The sequence below is a fragment of the Lacerta agilis genome, chromosome 17 (assembly GCF_009819535.1).
Source record: "Lacerta agilis isolate rLacAgi1 chromosome 17, rLacAgi1.pri, whole genome shotgun sequence".
Taxonomy (NCBI): Eukaryota; Metazoa; Chordata; class Lepidosauria; order Squamata; family Lacertidae; genus Lacerta; species Lacerta agilis.
In genome coordinates, this window is record NC_046328.1 from 34,229,125 (window position 1) to 34,250,042 (window position 20,918).

General features: G+C 45.0%; 1 protein-coding gene across 1 annotated transcript; it reads right to left on the bottom strand.

The window, feature by feature from the left end:
• Positions 1-5,914: 5,914 nt before the first annotated feature.
• Positions 5,915-14,160, bottom strand: LOC117039237 (glycine-rich cell wall structural protein-like). Its single transcript, XM_033136328.1, has 2 exons — positions 14,083-14,160; positions 5,915-7,660 (listed from the first exon to the last, which is right to left on the bottom strand). The coding sequence occupies exon 2, from the start codon at positions 7,636-7,638 to the stop codon at positions 6,361-6,363; it is 1,278 nt and encodes a 425-aa protein (XP_032992219.1). The 5' UTR covers positions 7,639-7,660; positions 14,083-14,160; the 3' UTR covers positions 5,915-6,360.
• Positions 14,161-20,918: the final 6,758 nt, after the last annotated feature.

Below are 20,918 nucleotides of genomic sequence, written 5' to 3' on the forward strand. Positions count from 1 at the left end.
TCGACTCCCAAAACTGTTCAAAAACCAAGGTGCGGCTTCTGATTGGCTGCAGGAGCTTCCTGCACTCAATGGGAAGCCGCGTTGGACATTAAACTTTTGAAAAACATGTGCAAACCAAAACACTTACTTCTAGGTTTGCGGCATTCAGGAGCCGATTTGTTCGACAACTAAGCTGTTCGGGAACCAAGGTACCACTGTTATAGATTCATAGAAACTTAGTGCAGAAATGGACCACAAGGATCATCTAGTCCAACCCTCTGCAATGCAGGAAGCTTTTGCCCAAGAGTAGATCCTAGGGAAGTTCAGCCTGCCCTTTCTCCTGCCCCCCAGAATACCCTTTTGCCAGCTTCCAGAGGCAGAACTTCCACCAACCTGCACGTTTCCTATGTGGAATAAGAATATAAGAAGAGGCTGCTGGATCAGGCCAATGGGCCATCTAGTCCAGCATCTTGTACTCACAATGGCCAAAGAGATGCCCCAGTGGGAAAGCCAAAGGCAGGATCTGAGCACAAGAGCATTCTCACCTCCTGTGGTTTTCAGCAGCTGGTATTCAGAAGCAATACTGTATTTACCTGTGTCTCCTGAAACAGGTAAAATCAGTGTCTGATTGTGTGCCCAGGCACCACAGCCCCCGATTATGAGCATAATAAACTGGCAAGACACATTATGTTTTGGGTCAAATAAGGCCACAACTTTTATTGATGACAGATGTCATAGAATCATAGAATCATAGAGTTGGAAGAGACCACAAGGGCCATCCAGTCCAACCCCCTGCCAAGCAGGAAACACCATCAAAGCATTCCTGACAGATGGCTGTCAAGCCTCCGCTTAAAGACCTCCAAAGAAGGAGACTCCACCACACTCCTTGGCAGCAAATTCCACTGTCGGACAGCTCTCATGTGAGAGGTTTAGCATAGGCATTGGGTATAACAACCATTTTGTGACCCAGGTGGCGTTGTGGGTTAAACCACAGAGTCTAGGGCTTGCTGATCAGAAGGTCGGCAGTTCGAATCCCTACCACGGGGTGAGCTCCCGTTGTTCGGTCCCAGCTCCTGCACACCTAGCCATTTGAAAGCACGTCAAAGTGCAAGTAGATAAATAGGGACCGCTCCAGCGGGAAGGTAAACGGTGTTTCCGTGCGCTGCTCTGGTTCGCCAGAAGTGGCTTTGTCATGCTGGCCATATGACCCGGAAGCTGTCTGCGGACAAACGCCGGCTCCCTCGGCCTATAGAGTGAGATGAGCACTTCAACCCCAGAGTTGGACACAGCTGGACCTGATGGTCAGGGGTCCCTTATAACAACCATTAACAACCAGCTCACCTGCTGGAAGTAGGGTTTGGACCAGAGGTGTGGAGTACATTTGACTTACTTCAAATAGGCTTGATTGCTGACTTGAGGGATGTCTCGCCAGAGTGGTGCATGCTCTAGTTATCTCCCACTTGGACTACTGCAATGTGCTCTACGTGGGGCTACCTTTGAAGGTGACTCGGAAACTGCAATTAATCCAGAACGCGGCAGCTAGAATGGTGACAGGGAGCGGCTGCCAAGACCATGTAACACCGGTCCTGAGAGACCTGCATTGGCTTCCAGCATGTTTCCAAGCCCAATTCAATGTGTTGGTGGTGACCTTTAAAGCCCTAAATGGCCTTGGCCCAGTATACCTGAAGGAGAGTCTCTATCACCATCGTTCTGCCTGGACACGGAGGTCCAGCGCCGAGGGGCTTCTGGCAGTTCCTTCACTGTGAAAAGTGAGGTAACAGGCAACCAGGCAGAGGGTCTTCTCGGTAGGGGCGCCCGCCCTGTGGAATGTCCTCCCATCAGATGTCAAGGCAGTAAGCAACTATCTTACTTTTAAAAGACATCTGAAGGCAGCCCTGTTTAGGGAAGTTTTTTTAATGTTTAATGCTGTATTGTGTTTTTAATATTCAGTTGGAAGCCGCCCAGAATGGCTGGGGAAACCCAGCCAGATGGATGGAGTATAAATAAATTATTATTATTATTATTATTATTATTATTATTATTATTATTATTATTATTATTATGGAGTGCTATGGCCATACAACCAGGGATTCATCCTGGATCCCTTTAACAGGTTACACGTGTCCTTGGAGGGGCAGGCAGAGGCTTACAACTGTCAGGAGTGCGTGCAGGAGCCAGGCCCCGTGACCAGTAGGGCTTCGCAGGACTGGGACCTTCCTAAGTTTGTTCTGGAGAGGCAAGGTGTGGCCGCACAGGTGAAGCCGCTTGGTAACTCACTGCACCTGGTGGCAAGAGCTGGGAAGGGATATAAGGTCAGCATTTCCCTTCAGCTCTTTGCCACACCAACACGCTTCCTGCCTTGCAGCGTCTGGCCTCCCGATTCCTGCCTCCTGCTTCCTGCTTCCTGATCCCCAGACCTTGCCTTTGTGACTCCTTGCTTCTCGACCCGCAGGCCTTTGACTTTGTGATTTTCTGCTTCCTGACCCTCGGACGCCTGGTTTCTTGACTCTCGTACCTGCTCCCACCTCGCCATCTTGCCCCCGGTCCTGACATCCTCTGCTGGGACTTCGTTCACCTGTAGACCAGACCGTGACAACAACCTCCCCTCCAGCAAAACTAAGGCCAACCTAATGCCTAAACTGCCCAAGTTGTGACAATTGCTATGAGGTATGCAAAATTCCTGCCTGGCTCAGAATACAATGACCAACTTTGTCCACAGCAAGGTCATTCATGAAATATAACATTAGGTTAAAAGGGGAGGGTCGGTGGGACATCCAATAAGGAACTACACATGACGGAAGGAGGAGGGCCTCTATATGTTTGATGAGTGGACCCAAGTGAAGCCTGCTGGATCAGTTGGTCCCGCCCCTCAGAGAACACCCAACCTTTTGCTTGCCTGCCATTGGTTAATGACACCCCCACAGCAGATGCATGGCCTGTCCTGTTTGATTTCCGCACATAAATGGAACGATGTGTAAAAAGCTTGCTTTCAGTTTCAAAAATAAATAAAATTGTCCGTTTGTTTCAAAATATATTAATCATATTGCATCTCTTAAGTGCCTTATTTGTCCTTGTGAGGTGTGCCTGCTTCTAGGGCTGGGGCAAGGGAGGGCCATGAACTGAGTCACCGGTGGAGATTAATATTTGTCAAAATGATCCCAAGCGCCTCATAGCTAAATCAAAGGTCACCATCGGCATCCCAGAGCATGTTGAAAAGGGTTAATGTTGCTTCTTAAGGGTGCCATCATGTGGCTTCAGCGTGTAGATGCAGCAGCAGAAAGCATGGCTGTTGACAGTATGGAAATAAGTTGAGATCGTAAGAAGTGCCTGTCTGTTGGGTCAAGCCAAAGGCCCACCTAGATCAACTTCCTGTTCTCCATGACCAAATGCCCCAAAGTGTCTAGGAACCTACAGTAGATAGACTGCCTCTGGGCCTGGAGGTCCAGTAAAAAGAGCCCAGCTGCAGGATCAGGCCAAAGGCCTGTCTAGTCCAGCCTTCTGTTCTCAGAGATGCCTCATCTGTAACCTGCAGTGTGAGAGCCAGTGTGGTGTAGTGGTTAAGAGTGATAGACTCGTAATCTGGGGAACCGGGTTCGCGTCTCCGCTCCTCCACATGCAGCTGCTGGGTGACCTTGGGCTAGTCACACTTCTTTGAAGTCTCTCAGCCCCACTCACCTCACAGAGTGTTTGTTGTGGGGGAGGAAGGGAAAGGAGAATGTTAGCCGCTTTGAGACTCCTTCGGGTAGTGAAAAGCGGGATATCAAATCCAAACTCCTCCTCCTCCTCCTCCTCCTCTTCTTCTTCTTCTTCTTCTTCTTCTTCTTCTTCAAGCAGAAACTGAGCATCTCAGCACTCTCCAGACCCAGATTTGAATCAACGTGCTTTGAGTCAGAAGAAGAAAACCTCAAACCCTGCTTCCCTGGATCCATTTTTGTTTGAAAATCCCTAGGGCAGGGGTGGGGAGCCTCAGGCTCAGGAGCTGAATGCAGCCCTTCAAGGCTCTCTAGCTGGCTTCTGGGAGGCTCTCCAAGACACACCCACTTGCCTTCCTTCTCTCTCTCTCCCTCTCTCTCCTCTCTCCTGGTGGAGTACAGGGTCAGGTTTAAGGTGCTGGATTTGACCTTTAAAGCCCTATGCGGCTTAGGACCCTCATACCTAAGGGACCGCCTCTCCTGGTATGTCCCGGGTAGGAACTTAAGGTCCTCAAATAATAATTTGTTGGAGGTCCCGAGCCACAAGGATGCTAGGTTGGCTTCAACTAGGGCCAGGGCCTTCTCAGTACTGGCCCCGACTTGGTGGAACAGTCTGGCACAAGAGACCAGGGCCCTGCGGGATTTGGCATCTTTCCGCAGGGCCTGCAAGACAGAGCTGTTCCACCTAGCCTTTGGGTTGGTTTCAGTTTAACCCTGATGTTTCATTTTTTTTGTGTGTGTGATTGGTGGGCTACTTAAAAATGAGGCTGCAGTTTAGATTTAATTTTAAATTGTATTTTAATCTGTATTTTAATGAATTGTTTTATCTTTTTGTTGTGATTTTATTGGTGTTAGCCGCCCTGAGCCCGGTTTGGCGGGGAAGGGTGGGGTATAAATTATTATTATTATTATTATTATTATTATTATTATTATTTAGATTTACTGCACAGTCATACCTTGCAAGTCAAATGTTTTGGCTCCCGAAAGCCGCAAACCCAGAAGTGAGTGTTCCAGTTTGCAAACGTCTTTTGGAACCCGAACGCCCAACGTGACTTCCGATTGGCTGCAGGAGCTTCCTGCAGCCAATAGGAAGCTGCGCCTTGGTTTCTGAACGTTTTGGAAGTTGAATGGACTTCCAGAATGGATCCCGTTCCACTTCTGAGGTGCCACTGTACATCTGTGTCAATTGTATAATCAAAAAATGCACTTGTAATTTTGTTGCTCCATCTTGGAACCTTGGGACCCTCTGCATGCAAAATAATAATAATAATTCCTGCAACTTTTAAAGTTAGTCCCCTTTTCCTTAAAAGAGAATGGAACAAACATCTCAAGAACATTCTGGAGGCAAAGTCTGCTGGTCCATCCAGCCAGTGGCGGAGGTTCATGCTCCGGCACCGGGGGCGAGAAGTTGGTGCGCTTTCTGGGGGCGTGGCGCACAGGGTGGGTGGGGGGTAGCCGAGATGGAACCCTACTGGGATCGTGCTACCCGGGGGGCCCTGCCCCCTATGCCCCGCCCTTCCTACGCCAGTGCATCCAGCTCAGTCTGGCCCACAACTAGTATGTGATCCACCACCTTCTGAGGTTGGATGGATTCTTCTTCACTCCAGGTCTCCAAGCAGAAGTTGGACTGCCATCTTTTAAGGTCTGGATTTCCTTCATTAGGATGGAGGTTGGATACCCTCCACTCTTGCATTCAATGTGCCCTAGATAACTGTTGTTTGCTGAGTTTTCTATGGGTGTTTGGAAGGGATTTGCATGGGACTCTGTGGTTCTCTGAAATAAACTCTTGCAATTCATTTTAAATCAATATATTTTTTGTTCAGCTAATGATCTCTAACCCACTAACTTCTTCCTCTAAAGGGGAATGAAATGGAGAAAGATCCAGTGACTCAGTTTACCTGGAAGGTTTCAGTATTCCTTGTGAATAGGCCCCCGTGTGGTAATGGTTGGAATTGTTTTTTACAGACCAGCTTGAATTGAAATGCGTGCAAAATCATCCTCAAACGGAACCCTCATTTGGCATAGCTGTCAACTTTCCCCTTTTTAAAAGGGAAATTCCCTTATTCTGAATAGGATTCCTCGCAAGAAAAGGGAAAAGTTGACAGCTATGTCATTTGGGTGCCCTTGAATCATTTAGTTCCTGCCTATTTTGAAGTATGAGGGGAATACAAACTAGACAGGAGGGGAGATTTTGTGATGCGAAAAAAAGCTTTAATGACAAGGGGAATGAAGAAACAGCAGTATTTTTCAGCAGGGAAAGGGGTGATAAATTAGAATGCAATTGATTTGTCAATCTGCACTATTGCTTCATTGGTTATGGAAACAGTCACAAGACTACAGTGGATACAGTTCAAAGCAGTTGTGGGTTGTTCATCATCAGAGCAGAGAAAAGGGGGTGGGCTTATATGCTCTCCCGAACCAGCTTCAAGTCATAGTCGTGAAGTTTGTAGAAAGCAACATAGCCTGGAGAGGATTTTACTACGAGTTATTTCTTCTTGTGTGCAATTGTGGGAAAATGCACACAGAGTTCAAGTGTGGATTCGCTGACCATTCAGTTCAAGGAGCTTGCATCAGCAGGTGACAGAAGGCGAAGGGTTTCCACAAGTCCACTCCTGCAACTTCAAGCTTTGGGTTGTTCATCTTTGGTTTCTGTGGTTGTCCTGTGAGCTTTGGGTTGTTTCCTCTGGGTTCAGTAGCAGGTGTAGCATGCGGTACTAGGCAGCAGCGCCAAGGTTCCACCAAAGGAGCCGCCATAAGACCTGCTGCTGTAGCCGCCTCCACCATATCCACTTCTGCGTCCTCCAGAGTATGTAATCCTTCTGGTGCCATAACTTCTGCCACCATATCCACCACCGTATCCACCACCATAACAGCCGTATCCGCCACTGCCGTATCCGCCACTGCCGTATCCGCCACTTCCACCATATCCGCCACTGCCGTATCCGCCACTCCCACCATATCCGCCACTGCCGTATCCGCCACTTCCACCATATCCGCCACTGCCGTATCCACCACTTCCACCATATCCGCCACTGCCGTATCCACCACTTCCACCATATCCGCCACTGCTGTATCCACCACTTCCACCATATCCGCCACTGCTGTATCCGCCACTTCCACCATATCCGCCACTGCTGTAGCCACCACTGCCACTGTATCGGCGTCCCCCGCTGATTCTGCGTCCTCCTCCTCCACCACCCACACTGCCTCCAGTTCCACCAGTGCCACCACCGACACTGCCACCACCTATGCTGCCACGTCGTCCGCTCACACTGCCGCCACCTATGCTGCCACGTCGTCCGCCCACACTGCCACCACCAATGCTGCCTCGACGTCCACCCCCGCTGCCACCACCAATGCTGCCTCGACGTCCGCCCCCGCTGCCACCACCAATGCTGCCTCGACGTCCGCCCCCGCCGCCACCACCAATGCTGCCTCGACGTCCACTAGATCCACCAATGCCACCACTACCACCCAAGCTACCCCCGCCTAAACCACCCCCACCACGGCCCCCCATACTTCCACCCCCATAACCACCACCCATGCCCCCATAGCCTCCTCCACCACCCAAACTGCCACCTGCACCTAAACCACCAAGCCCACGGCCTCCCAGACTTCCACCTGCACCACCAAGGCCTCCATAACCGCCTCCTCCACCCATACCACCACCAAGGCCTCCATAACCGCCTCCTCCACCCATACCACCACCAAGGCCTCCATAACCTCCTCCTCCGCCCATACCACCACCTATGCCCATACTACCACTGCTACCAATAGCACGACCACCGCTGCCTCCATATGCACTACCATAGCCTGCGCATGGGTTGTATTGCTCAATGCCAAAGTTTTGGTCAGGGCAGTAGAGTGCTGGTCCTGGAATATTTAGGACAAAGGGTGGTGGCTGTATTGTCACTGTGGATGCTGGACAGCTGGCATAGCACACGTTCCCACCGCCTCCGACGGACATATTTGCAGGGTGACAGCTGTTTCTGAAAGAGCACAATGAGAGATCAATGTGGTATGCGACATTTTATTCAACAAACTCATTCCAAATCCCTACAGATTTGTAGAGAGGCAGTTAAAGTCGTGCCCTCTGCTGCAGCTCACACAGATGTCCATGAACAGAAGCGCCCCACAGCTGGATCAATCCAATGGCCCATCTAGTCCTCTTTTCACATTGGCCAACCGGATACCTACAGAAAGCCCACAATTACCACTCTCCCCACTTGTCATTCCCAGAAACTGGTATTTAGTGACATTGTGCCTCTGGCAGTGAAGAGTGAACACAGTCATTGTGGCTAGAAGCCATTGATATCCTTCTCCTCCATTAATTCAATGGTTCTAGATTGCAACTCCCATCAGACCTGACCATTAGCCCTGCTCGCTGCACAGACTGCTGGAAGGTGACATTTGTGAGAACATCAGAAGAGCCCTAAAGACAGTGACCCATCTAGTCCAACATCCTGTTCTCACAGTGGCCAATTAAATTCCTCTGGGATGCCCACAAGCAGGGCATGAATGCAAGAGCCCCTCATTGTTACCCATAAAAAAGATGAACCTGACTGGTGGATGAGGCTAACAGCCCATTTAAACCAACCTCCTGTTCCCACAGTGGCCCACAACCACTGCAAGAGCACTCTGCCCATTTATGATACCCAGCAACTAGAATACATTCTATAATAGAAGCAATTACCTGCCAGTTGCCCAGCTGGCATAGTTTACACAAGTCATGTATTAAGGAAATTAGGAGCGGAGGTCTAACATGTTGGTCATGATGTCACTTTGGAACAGAGATATTTAACCTTCAGTCCCCAGAGGTTCTTGGGCAACAATTCCCATCATCTCCAACTAGTTTAGTGAATGGTCAGGAATGATGGGACTTGCCCACCAACATCAGTGGACCGATGAACATTGTTTTAGACCTCAATGCTTCATGGCAGTACCTAACAGTGCAACTGTCATGGGCAGACAGAAGCCTGTGAAGACTATAATGCCCATTCCCTTCTTGGGGGCTTCTGATTGGCCAACTGTGGGAAAAAGGACATTGGGTCTGGTGGACCTTTGGCCTGATAATCCAGAAGGTTATACAAATATTATACAAATATATGCTGTGGTCACATTTGGAATACTATGTCCGGTACTGGCCACCTCAGCTCAGGAAGGATAGTGTCCATATCAAAAGGGATATTTGTAGAGCTGGAGAAGCTTCTTAAAAAGCAACCAAAATGATCCAGGGGATGAAGGACAGGTATTATTTGAGACTTTTTAGTTTAGAGAAAAGGTGACTAAGAGGTAACCATGATATAAATTTATAAAATTATACATGGCATGGAGAAAGTGAATAAGACAGAGCGTTCTGTCTCTTTCTCATAACAGTAAAACAAATCCAATGAAGCTAAGCATTAGTAGAAAATACTTCTTCACACAGCAAATAGTTAGAACTATGGAGCTCGCTCCTGCGGGAGGCTGTGATGGCCACCAACTTGGAAGGCTTTCAAAGTGGAATAGAAGAAATCATAGAGGGTAAGGTTACCAATGGCTACTAACCATGATGTGTTTGCTCTGCCATCATAGTCAGAGGCAGTAATGCGTCTGAATATCAGTTGCTGGAAACCACAAGAGGGGGGAGTGATGGTGTCCTCAACACCCACTTGTGGGTTTCCCACAGGCTTCTGGTTGTCCACTGTGTGGACAGGGTGGTGGACTAGATGGGCCATTGGCCTGATCCAGCAGGTTTTTCTTATGTCCTTAGGGATCTCTCAGACTTTTGGTCTGATAATCCAGAAAAGAAGTTCCTTAGACAAAGCCTTGCGTTTAGTGGTTCTTGAACTGGGATCAGATGCAGGTGGGTAGCCGTGTTGGTCTGCCATAGTCAAAACAAAATAAAAATTTATTTCCGGTAGCACCTTAGAGACCAACTAAGTTAGTTCTTGGTATGAGCTTTCGTGTGCATGCACACTTCTTCAGATACCATCTGAAGAATGGTATTCTTCAGATACCATCTGAAGAATCTGAAGGTATCTGAAGAAGTGTGCATGCACACGAAAGCTCATACCAAGAACTAACTTAGTTGGTCTCTAAGGTGCTACTGGAAAGAATTTTTTATTTTGTTTTGGGATCAGATGAAATATCTGTCTGAATTAGTGCCATGGGAGTAGATATGGCCAGATTTGTACAGGTTTCATTATTTAGTCATTCGTTTTGGAAAAGGATTGATTATGGAGACCTTTTCAGGTGGTAGTTATGATCACGGGAATATTTGTGTGGGAAGCAGGGATGGAACGCTTAGGAAAGAGAATCAAGGGAGTTGACTGCTCAAAGCCCAAACAAACCTCATTACTCAAAAGCAAGCCTTGCTGAAAACAATGAGTTTCCCTTCTAAGTGAACAAGCCTAATTTAATTGGCCATCAGTCTTCAAGATGGGGCGATCATCTTAAGCAGCACTGCAAGATGTTGCAACTTGCCCTTAGGTAAGCATGATGCAAATCTGAAACCAACTAAAATGACAATGAGTTTTAATTAAAACCATTAGAGTAATCTCTTAATAGCTGACCCTTTAGCTACGTAGTGCTTAATGCAAAAAGAAGAAATATCTTGCAACCAGCAGCTCCCAAGTCCAGAGATTCCCTATCTTCCCAATAGATTTGAAGACTTAATGATAGGAAATTCTTTCTAGTAGCACCTTAGAGACCAACTGAGTTTGTTCCTGGTATGAGCTTTCGTGTGCATGCACACTTCTTCAGATACACGAAAGCTCATACCAGGAACAAACTCAGTTGGTCTCTAAGGTGCTACTAGAAAGAATTTTCGATTTTGTTTTGACTATGGCAGACCAACACGGCTACCCACCTGTTAATGATAGGAGATCTCTTGCCTGGCTCAGGTTCAATTGGTGCAGATAATAAACTGAATTACCTCCCCGCTGCCCCCAAATGGGAAACTGTAACAAAAGGCCATCACAGCCTATCTTCCTGTCCTGCTACAAATGAAAGAGGATAAAGACTGCACAACCCTCTCTTTGTGTGGTTAGAGAGGACCACCATTGCATTGGCTGCTAAATTTTGTTTAAATGGAAATGGATTGAGATTGGAGTGGCTGGCTGGGTTATTCTCTGGCTCAGATTTCAGTTAAGAATTATGGAACCTTACAATACCCTTATTTTCTTTGAAGTGAGGATTCTAAGCATGCAAAGCTCATATCTTGTTCATCGGCACCTGTATTTTGTATAGTCAAAACTGTTTCTCACAGAAGTGATTGCACCGTTTTGGGTGATGGCAAGCTCCTCCACATAATTTTAAAACCAAGGAGGATGTGTTGCACCTTAATAGCAAACAAGTCAACATAGATCAATCGCTTTTGCCAGAAACATACTTAGAAAGCTTTCAGAACTCAAGGTTTTCATTGTGTGTGTTCTGCTAAGGTAGTCTCTCAGTATGTTATGAGCTAGGGTTAACAAGCCAACTCATTTCACTTTCAATCACATATATGAAACTGAACACACACACACACACATTTGGGTCAAAACACACTCAGTTTTGGTGCATGCAATGTCTTGACAGTAGGGATGCCCCCACAACTCAAAATTTAGGAAGGGTCATAAGATGCTGCTCTATACTAAATGGGACCACCGGTCCAAAGCAATCTTCCGCAACCTAATCCTTTCCAGTTGTTATGGATTTCAACTCACATTTGCCCCAGCTGGAATGATTGTGCCCAACTGAGTTGATGGGAGTTTCAGTCCAAAACATCTGGAAGGCACCAGGTTGATGAAGGCTGAGCTACACTGATTGGCAATGGCTCTCCAGTGTTTCCATCACAATAGCCTTCCCAGCTCTTCCTGAAGATGCTGAGATGCTACTACTGAGAATCATTCCATGAGGACATTGTAATGCCACTGAGCATTGTTCTTTTTAACATAAGAAACTGCTTTACATCAAGTCTGACCACTGTCCATCCAGCTCAATTTTGTCTACTGGTTGGCAGCAGCTCTCCAGAGTTTCCGACAATGGCTATCTTAGCCCAACCTGAAGATGTTGGGGACTGAACCCAGGTCCTTCCACATGCAACTCTGAAAAACAATCCCTTCTCGGGGGTTTTCTCTGGATTTCTGAGTCCCCAATAAACTCACCTTGTTTTGGAAGAAGTTCCAGTGAAATGAGAATTAATCACTGCTCTTCTATTGATTTCAAATTCTATATTGTGTTGCTGTGTGTATAATTTTTACACATCATTTAGTTCACTCAGGTTTTCCACGCTTCCTTTATGGGTAGATATGCATCAAACCCCACACAGAAATAGGGTCACTTTAATGGGGTTGGATCAAGTGCCTTTGTGTACATCGTTTTCTCAAGGTGCAGCAGCAAATTTTGCTCATCGGTAAAAACAATGTACAAAAAGAATCTTGATGTAATCGAGCCTGCAGTTAGGCTGTATTTTGTTATTCTATTTGTTTGCAATAATTTAGCAATGCACACATGCACGTTCAGAATGTGGAGAGGGATAATGCAAAGGAAGTACCATCTGCACCAAATTAGGCATTCCAATATTGATTCTAGAAATTCTCCATATTAAATCAGAACTTGAGAGACGTCTATTGCAATGTGGAAAGAATCCATGTTAGACCAAAGGGACAAGGGAATCCTTTCCTCCCTAGTTTACTTGCCACCTTAGAAGATATTTTGGAGTTCTGAATCATTCATTCTTTCCCCTGCTGCATCCTTTTAATGACTTGCTTATAGCCATGCTTCTGTGTTATGCTATATGGGCATGAGGAGATTGCATATGGATAAGAACTTAAAAAGAAAAGAAATGCAACAGTAAGGCTGGGAGGCAGGACTGCATAGAGGACTTTCTTCTAACTGCTTCTCTAACTGGTAATGTTTATGGGAAAAGCCAGTGGTAGAGCTCCCGAATAGCATGCTGGTTCTGAAATCCCAGAGATTTCTTGCCAGTCCATGTAGAAAATGCCATGAAGATAGACCAATGACTTGGCCTGGTAGAAAGCCACCTCCTATGGAGATTCCAAGCAAGTGTTCACTGTACTTGCTGCAAGCCAGAAGATACTGAGACAAGGGGCCTTGGGTGGGTTATTTTGCCCCAAGGCCCACCAAAACCTGAAGACAGCCATGGTGGTGAATTCCACTCTGCAGCCTCCACAGCCTCAGAGTTCTAACCTCTTCAGAGATCAGGAGGAGAAGCCTTCTACTGCTCCACAGGAATGGGGAGGCCCATATGTGTGGAATTTAAACTTGAAAAGAACATTTTCAAAAGAATCCATAAAGTTGTTGATAAGTTCTAACTTAACATTGGGAAATTTGTCAACTTTTTAAGTTTTCCCACCCTCTAAAAATACAGGTGAAACTCGAAAAATTAGAATATTGTGCAAAGATTCATTTCTTTCAGTAATTCAACTTAAAAGGTGAAACTAATATATGAGATAGACTCATGACATGCAAAGCGAGATGTGTCAAGCCTTTATTTGTTACAATTATGATGATTATGGCGTACAGCTGATGAGAACCCCAAATTCACAATCTCAACTTTGGGGTTTTCATCAGCTGCACACCATAATCATCACAATTATAAGAAGCAAAGGCTTGACATATCTCGCTTTACATGTCATGAGTCTATCTCATATATTAAACTCCAGTAGCTAATGAAAACAATTGCTTACATAAATGGACTTTTCCACGATATTCTAATTTTTCGAGTTTCACCTGTACTTGCATCTGTTTCCTTGATTCATAATGTTTAGCAGACGGGCAGAACATCAGGACATAAGACCATAAGAAGAGCCTGTTGGAACAGGCCAATGGCCCATCCAGTATAGCATCCTTTTCTCACATTGGCCAATCAGATTTCTCCAGGAAGCCCACAGGGGGAGCATGAATGCAAGAGTCCTCCCTAATTGTTACCCATAAGAATATCAGAACAATCTGGCTGCTTGATTAGGCCAATAGTCCACCTAGTCCAACATCCTGCTCACACAGTTGCCAAGCAGATGCCCCAAAGAGAAGCCCACAAGCAAGACCAGAGCACAAAAGCGCACTCCTCCCTCCTGCATTTTCCAGCAAACAGAAGGATTGGTGCTTCCAACCACGGAGGCATAGCGTAGCCATCATCTGCTTTGCATGCAGAAGTTCTCAGGTTTGCCCTCCAGCATCTCCAGGTAGGCTTGGAAGTGTCCCCAGCCATAACCCCTGTTGCCACTCAGTAGAGCTCACACTGAACCAGATGGACCAATGGTCTGAACGGCACAAAGGCAGTTTCCTTGTTCCTAGGATGAAAATTCAGATTCAAGCAACATGAAATGGAGGGGTTGATTGTGGGCATAATCAAGAAGAGCTTCATTTCTCTCCAAATACATTTCAGTTGCAATATCAGATCTGAAAGACACCCGCTTTGACTTACCTGTGCTTGTTACTGGAGGGTGAACAGAGTCAAGAGAGACGATGAAGGCAGTCCTTGGCTGCCGACCTTTTTATACAGTTTCATCCACCACCGGGTGAGTATGACACACTTTTGGGTGTGAATTAATCCATTGACACCTCCATGGAAATTGCTCTTAAGTAATCACCCACTCCCCATCCTCTCCAGTGTTTGATTATCAAGCCGATAGGAATAATCACCTTATTGATTGTGTTTACTATTTTCTTTCCTGCGACTCAGCACACTATGGACTCCACCCAACAAGGTTGCTAAATCGAGGTTATGAACTCTTGGTCTTAATACCGTAAGTGGAAAGGAGTCCAACCTATGAACATCTGTGTAAACACTTTGCACAGCGTTCCAAATGTTGACACGCATGCCTTGCTTGCTCCAATTGTCCCTAATTATCAGGGAAGGTCCCAATGTTTGGGATCCTGCCTTGGAATGAGTATATATATATGAAACTCGAAAAATTAGAATATCGTGGAAAGGTTCATTTCTTTCAGTAATTCAACTTAAAAGGTTAAACTAATATATGAGATAGACTCATGACATGCAAAGCGAGATATGGCAAGCCTTTATTTGTTATAATTGTGATGATTATGGCGTACAATTTCAACTTTGGGGTTTTCATCAGCTGTTCGCCATAATCATCACAATTATAACAAGCAAAGGCTTGACAGATCTCGCTTTGCATGTCATGAGTCTATCTCATATATTAAACTCCAGTAGCTAATGAAAACAATTGCTTACATAAATGGATTTTTCCAATATATTCTATTTTTTTGAGTTTCACCTGTGTGTGTGTGTGTGTGTGTGTGTGTGTGTATTCATTCTCCCTATTTTGTCCATAACCTAATGGGGTCATTCAAGGAAACTAAATGGTTCCCAGCACATAGTTAAACTTTGGAACATGCTTCTATGAGATGTAGTGATGGTCACCAACTCAGACAACTTTGAAAGGGGGCTAGACAGATTTATAGAGGATAATGTGACTATCAACGTCCAGAAATCATTATGGAAATATATACTACCTCCAAGATCAGACACAGCATGTCTCTGAATACTGTTTGCTAGGATTCAACAGTAGTAGAGGGCTACCCTGTTTGCAGATTTATTGGAGACATCTAGATGTTCCTTGTGCAGAAAAGATAGCTGGGCTAGATTGACCTATGGTCTAATACAGCAGAGATCTTCTTGGATTCTCAAAATCAGTCTCTTAGTGATCTGAACAATTTTTGTATATGTTTCACTTCCATTCCCTACAGAGATGGAAATATCTGTCCATTTTGGTTTCTCTAAGTTTCTCATTTTTCTAATCTTAAATTCAGTTTTTTTTCCAACATTTCCACACCGGTAAATGGACACAAGTCACCACTCACTGGACAGCTGGCCAATCTACACTCAGTGTTGACACAAGATACATTCAGATAACATTGGTTCTGTTTCTCCATTGTTTCCTTACCTGATGTCCACATTTTATGTGATCTGCCACATGACACAAAAGCCACTTCTGGAAATCTAGTGAAACATAGTGGAAGTTTAGCCTCATTTCTGTGTTAACTGGGTTTTTTTTTTGGGGGGGGGAATCAATTTGCAACCTCGTAAACCTGCATAACCACAAGAGTTTTGCACTGCAATTTCCCCCTGATTTTCATGGATTGTGCCATGCAATGATATATGGGGTGGTGTTCCAGTATATAGTTCTTCCTGCCATTTTCATGTTTATGCTACCAACATGAGTCTGACCAAACTGTGGGAGGCAGTGGAAGACAGGAGTGCCTGGCATGCTCCGGTCCATGAGGTCACGAAGAGTCGGACACGACTAAACGACTGAACAACAACCCTTGTTTATATATTACAGAAATTCTTATGCCTGCTGAATTCATTCACTTTGCAAAAGTCCGTCTTACCCAGGCTTCTAAAGAAAAAGATAGCTAATGGAGTGATCAGAAGAGTTTTCAAAATAATAATTTAAAAAAAGCTTAAGAAACATTTAATGCAACGTGTAATCTCTCTACAAATCTAGTTGTGCTTATATAATCACCGGGATGCTCAGTCAGCAGCATTTACTACATTGAGAAGTGGTTACAGGAGAGGAGGGAAGACGTATCAGTGCATAGTAACCACGTTTTGCCAAAAAGGATAACTAACAACTCTTCCCTGGGGACAAAGTGGTCATGATAACTATACTCTGCCTGCACACTCAGAGGGTGTAACTTCTGAATACCAGTTGCTGAAAGCCCCAGGAGAGAGCAGAGTGTTCTTGTGTTCAAGTCTTGCTTGAGGGCTTCTCAGAGGCATCTCATGGACCTCTGTGAGAACAGGATGCTAAACTAGCTGGGCCATTGGCCTGATCCAGCAGGCTCTTGTTCTGTTCTTCTGTTAGGCTCCAAATATTTAAGGGACACCCTCAGGTAGTTAAGATCAGCAGAGGGGACCCTATGGATATCTCCACCACCCTCAGAAGTTTGGGTTGTTGTAGCCTGGAAGAAGACCTTCTCTGTGGCAGCCCTTAAGTCCTCCCTGCCCAACAGAGATGCATCTGACATCTTCACGGTGCAGCTTTTGGTGAATGCTGAATATGTACCGCTTTACCTTGGCATTTCACATCTGAAATGTTTGTTTTAGGATTGCACTTTATGCCTGTGTGTCTACAATTTGTTTTAACTGTTAGGGCATGGGTAGGCAAACTAAGGCCTGGGGGCCAGATGCGGCCCAATTGCCTTCTCAATCCGGCCCGCGGACGGTCCGGGAATCAGCATGTTTTTACATGAGTAGAATGCGTCCTTTTATTTCAAATGCTTCTCTGGGTTATTTGTGGGGCCTGCCTGGTGTTTTTACATGAGTAGAATGTGTGCTTTTATTTAAAATGCATCTCTGGGTTATTTGTGGGGCATGGGAATTTGTTCATTTTTTTTCAAAATATAGTCTGCCCCGCCCCAAGTTCTGAGGGACAGTGGACCAGCCCCTTGCTGAAAAGGTTTGCTGACCCCTGGGTTAGGGTGTCAGGTGAAATGGTTATAACACACCCTGGGACAAGGTCAGGGTTTCCCAAACTTGGGTCTCCAGCTGTTTTTGGACTACAACTCCCATCATCCCTAGTTAGCAGGACCAGTGGATGATTGGAACTATAGTCCAAAAACTGCTGGCAACCCAAGTTTGGGAATCCTTGGACAAGAGGATCCACAGGGTCCCTTCCAACTCTATGATTCTATGTTCTGTTTTTTTATATATCAATTAATGTTTAATTGTTTTAAAATGACACACCCACCCACACACACACACACACAAACAAACACACCATTATTTTTATAGCTGTTCTTATTTTATCTGCAAATCTTAAGACCCTGTCAGGGAAAATGTTGAGGCAAAAAATAAATACACAAATACATAATAAAACAAGTGAATTATTTTTTTAATGAAAGTTCCATCTTTTGCAGCCCTGTTCTCAGACTGATCAGCCAGATGCCCGGATGTGAAGTCTGCAAGCAGAACAACTTCCAACTTCATAGTTCTAGCCTCATGAGAGAGGAAGGGAAACTTTGCTTTGCTGTGTCATGTGTGATTTTTATAAACCTCTGCCTTTTGCTTGCCTTTTCTCTAAGCAAAACAGCCCAAATGCTGTCTAAAGTCTACCTAATTTAGAGCTTTCAGCCCTAATTTAGGTGGTCCCTATGGTAGGAGGTTTTGCTCGTTTATCCCAGCTGGCCTAGGTGGGGCTCTAAACAACATGGTTTACACAACAGAGATCTAGTTCTCCATCAATGAAAGGATGATGTTGAAAAACATCCAGATCACCTGCTTCGTATCTCAGGGTGAAGCCGATGGAGGCACACGCCTTTTCCAGCTGCTATGCCTTTTGGCATGAATCAGCTGATGATTACAGCTTTATCTGAACAAAGGGATGCGAAAATTAAAAAAGAAAGAAAGAAGACAGGAGGACATGCCATGACCCAATTAAATCCATTTCCATTTTGGCACGCTCGGCTCCACCCTTCCGCCAAGGATTGGGTTTCGGGACATCTCTGTCCTACGAAGCAAGTCAGGCTGAAAGATGTTGACCCATCAGCACCCTGTTAGCATTAAGGCCTTGTTAAGCCTTTAGGCCTGATCCAGCAGAGCTTTTTAAATTTCCAACATCCAGCACGGTTTCAGCATTTCCTACTTATCAACAACAGAAGGAAGGTATCAGTAGTAACAACTTTATTGCCCAGGCAGGTGCAACCTGCGGCCCCGAAATCAGTGAACATGACTGACATGGGACAGTGGGACACAGGTATTGGGTGAAATCAGGCCAGTGTTGGCAAGTTAAATTAATGGGATATGCTGAAATGGCAAAACTGACAATGAAACTAAGAGGAAGAGACGACAACAAATGTGGCGCCCGTCCTGTGGAACACCCTCCCATCAGAGGTCAAAGAGATAAGCAACTACTTGACATTCAGAAAATACCTGAAGGCAGCCCTGTTTAGGGAAGTTTTTAATCTGTGATATTTTAAATGTATTTTAATATTTGTGGAAGCTGCCCAGAGTGGCTGGGGAGACCCAGCCAGATGGGTGGGGTACAAATAAATTATTATTATTATTATTATTATTATTATTATTATTATTATTATTATTATTAGAGAATGGAAGATGTTTATTGTATAAATACAGAAGCATTGCACACAGTTTAACACATTAGCAGGGTTTTAAGATTACTTGCAATTTTGTCATGAATGGATAATAGGTGATTTAAATAGGTTCAAAATTTAATAATGGGCATGCAGTATGTTGATAAATAATAGAACCAAGGAAGGGACTTGAGGGAAGTAAAAAAAAAAAATGTTCGTTTTGTTCTTGTATTGTTGTTGTTCTTGTTTTTGTTATTTTTTGGAAAATTAATAAAATGCTATCAAGAAAAAAGAAAGAAAGAAATCGGGCCAATGGACTAGGGTGATTTCTTCATTCCACTCTGTCCCTGCTGGTGGAGTGGCACTCCACTGTGTTGGGGAAGCACCCAACCTCACTGTAATGCAATCACCCAACAATGTACCCTTAAGGAGGACCCAAGCACAGAGTCTCTCTGGTTCACCGAGGTGAGAGAACCCAGGCAGGCAGATACTCCAAACAAACTACACAAAGTATCACAGTGGTGATAATAATATGACACTAAACCAAACCAAACCAAACCACCAGAAACTGGCTAATAAATGTAAATGGGAATTTACTAGAATAGTAACTGAATGAAGATTGAGTAATAACCATTCAAACAAGCAAAAACATATTACAATGTCATGTGCATATCAATACTGGTTCTGCCAAAAACATGGAATGAATTATAGGCATGGTGAACGTTTTAATGTCTGAGTAACTGGAACCATTCAACAAGTGGTTAAGCATTGAACAGTATCTTGATGCCAACAGAAGGTTCAAGGCAGTTTGTTAAAGATGGACTGAAAGTTCTTCAGTAGGCCTAAAGTTGACACCACCCTGATGAAATGAACGTGGGTGGATGAAGGAGGAAATTGGATGAAATGTTCTCCAGTAGGTCTTAAATAGCCACCACCATGACAGAATAAACACAGGTGGGCAAATGAAAGAAGACCTGTCCTCCGGATTAGCAACAGGTTTCGCCACAAAGCTTCATCCGTTCGAGGCTAATCAGACAAAACAGTTAGCACAAAATAAGAAACTATCCACAGGCACAGCTTGATACGCCAACCCAAGCTCAGGGTGTGGCAGTGGTGGACTTTGGACTTTGAAATTTCAGCAGCGCCCTTTGAGATGCAAAAAATCTGCGTCACCCCTGCCTTGGACCTTCTGTTGTTTGTCATTGTTGCAGTGCCCATCTTGGCTTGGCAATCAGTGCTCCTGAGAATCAGCCCTCTAGTCACAACCTGTTTTCTCCCATAACATTTGCCTGCCCTTTTCCTAATGGGTCTTCCTCTTGTTTATGCTGAAAATGTGATGTTTAGCTCTCTCTCCTTCCTTTTAAGCTGCTAATAGTGTTTTATAGGTTGCATTTTTATGCTGTGAACCGCCCTGAGATCTTTGGATGAAGAGCGGTATATGGATTTAATAAAGAAATAAATAAATCCCAATGGGAACCAAGGGAGGACTTGATGAAGGTAGTTTTCCTTGCGTCTTTAAGATATATTGATTGTGAAAATCAAAAGAGGAAGGACACAGGGAACGCATAACAGGGTGAGGCTGCCCGGAAGAGAAATATTGCAGAAGAGTGACGGTTCATTGGTAAAGCACATGTTTTGCATGGAGATAGTCCCAGGTTGAAATCTTGGCATCTCCAAAAAGATTCCCTGTCTGAAACCCTGGAGAGCTATGGCCAGCCAACATGGGCCAATACTGAGTTGCATGGACCAAAGGTTTTGACTTGATAAATAAGAACATAAGAGCGTGCTGGATTAGGTCAATGACTCATCAAGTCTGGCATCCTGTGCTCACAGTGCCCAAGCTGATGCCTATAGCAAACTCGCAAGCAGGACACAAGGACAACAGCTCTCATGTTTAAAAACACTTTTGTTTTAAAACCAGAAGCCTTTTTATTGGGTACTAGCTGGCCCGGCCACGCGTTGCTGTATGTGTGTGTGTGTTTTTGCTTTTTAAAATTCTCCTGACCCCGAGAGTATTCTGGAAGCTCCTGTTTTCATTCTTCCCTGTCCCTTTAGAGCAGGGGTCAGCCACCCTTTTCAGCCATGGGCCAGTCCACTTTCCCTCAGACCATGTGGTAGGCCGGACTATATTTTTTTTTGGGGGGGGGGAATGAACTAATTCCTATGCCCCACAAATAACCCAGAGATGCATTTTACATAAAA

What these genes read in the sequence shown, in the direction of transcription:
- LOC117039237 (XM_033136328.1), bottom strand. Translation starts at nt 7,638, where the DNA reads ATGTCCGTCGGAGGCGGTGGGAACGTGTGCTATGCCAGCTGTCCAGCA.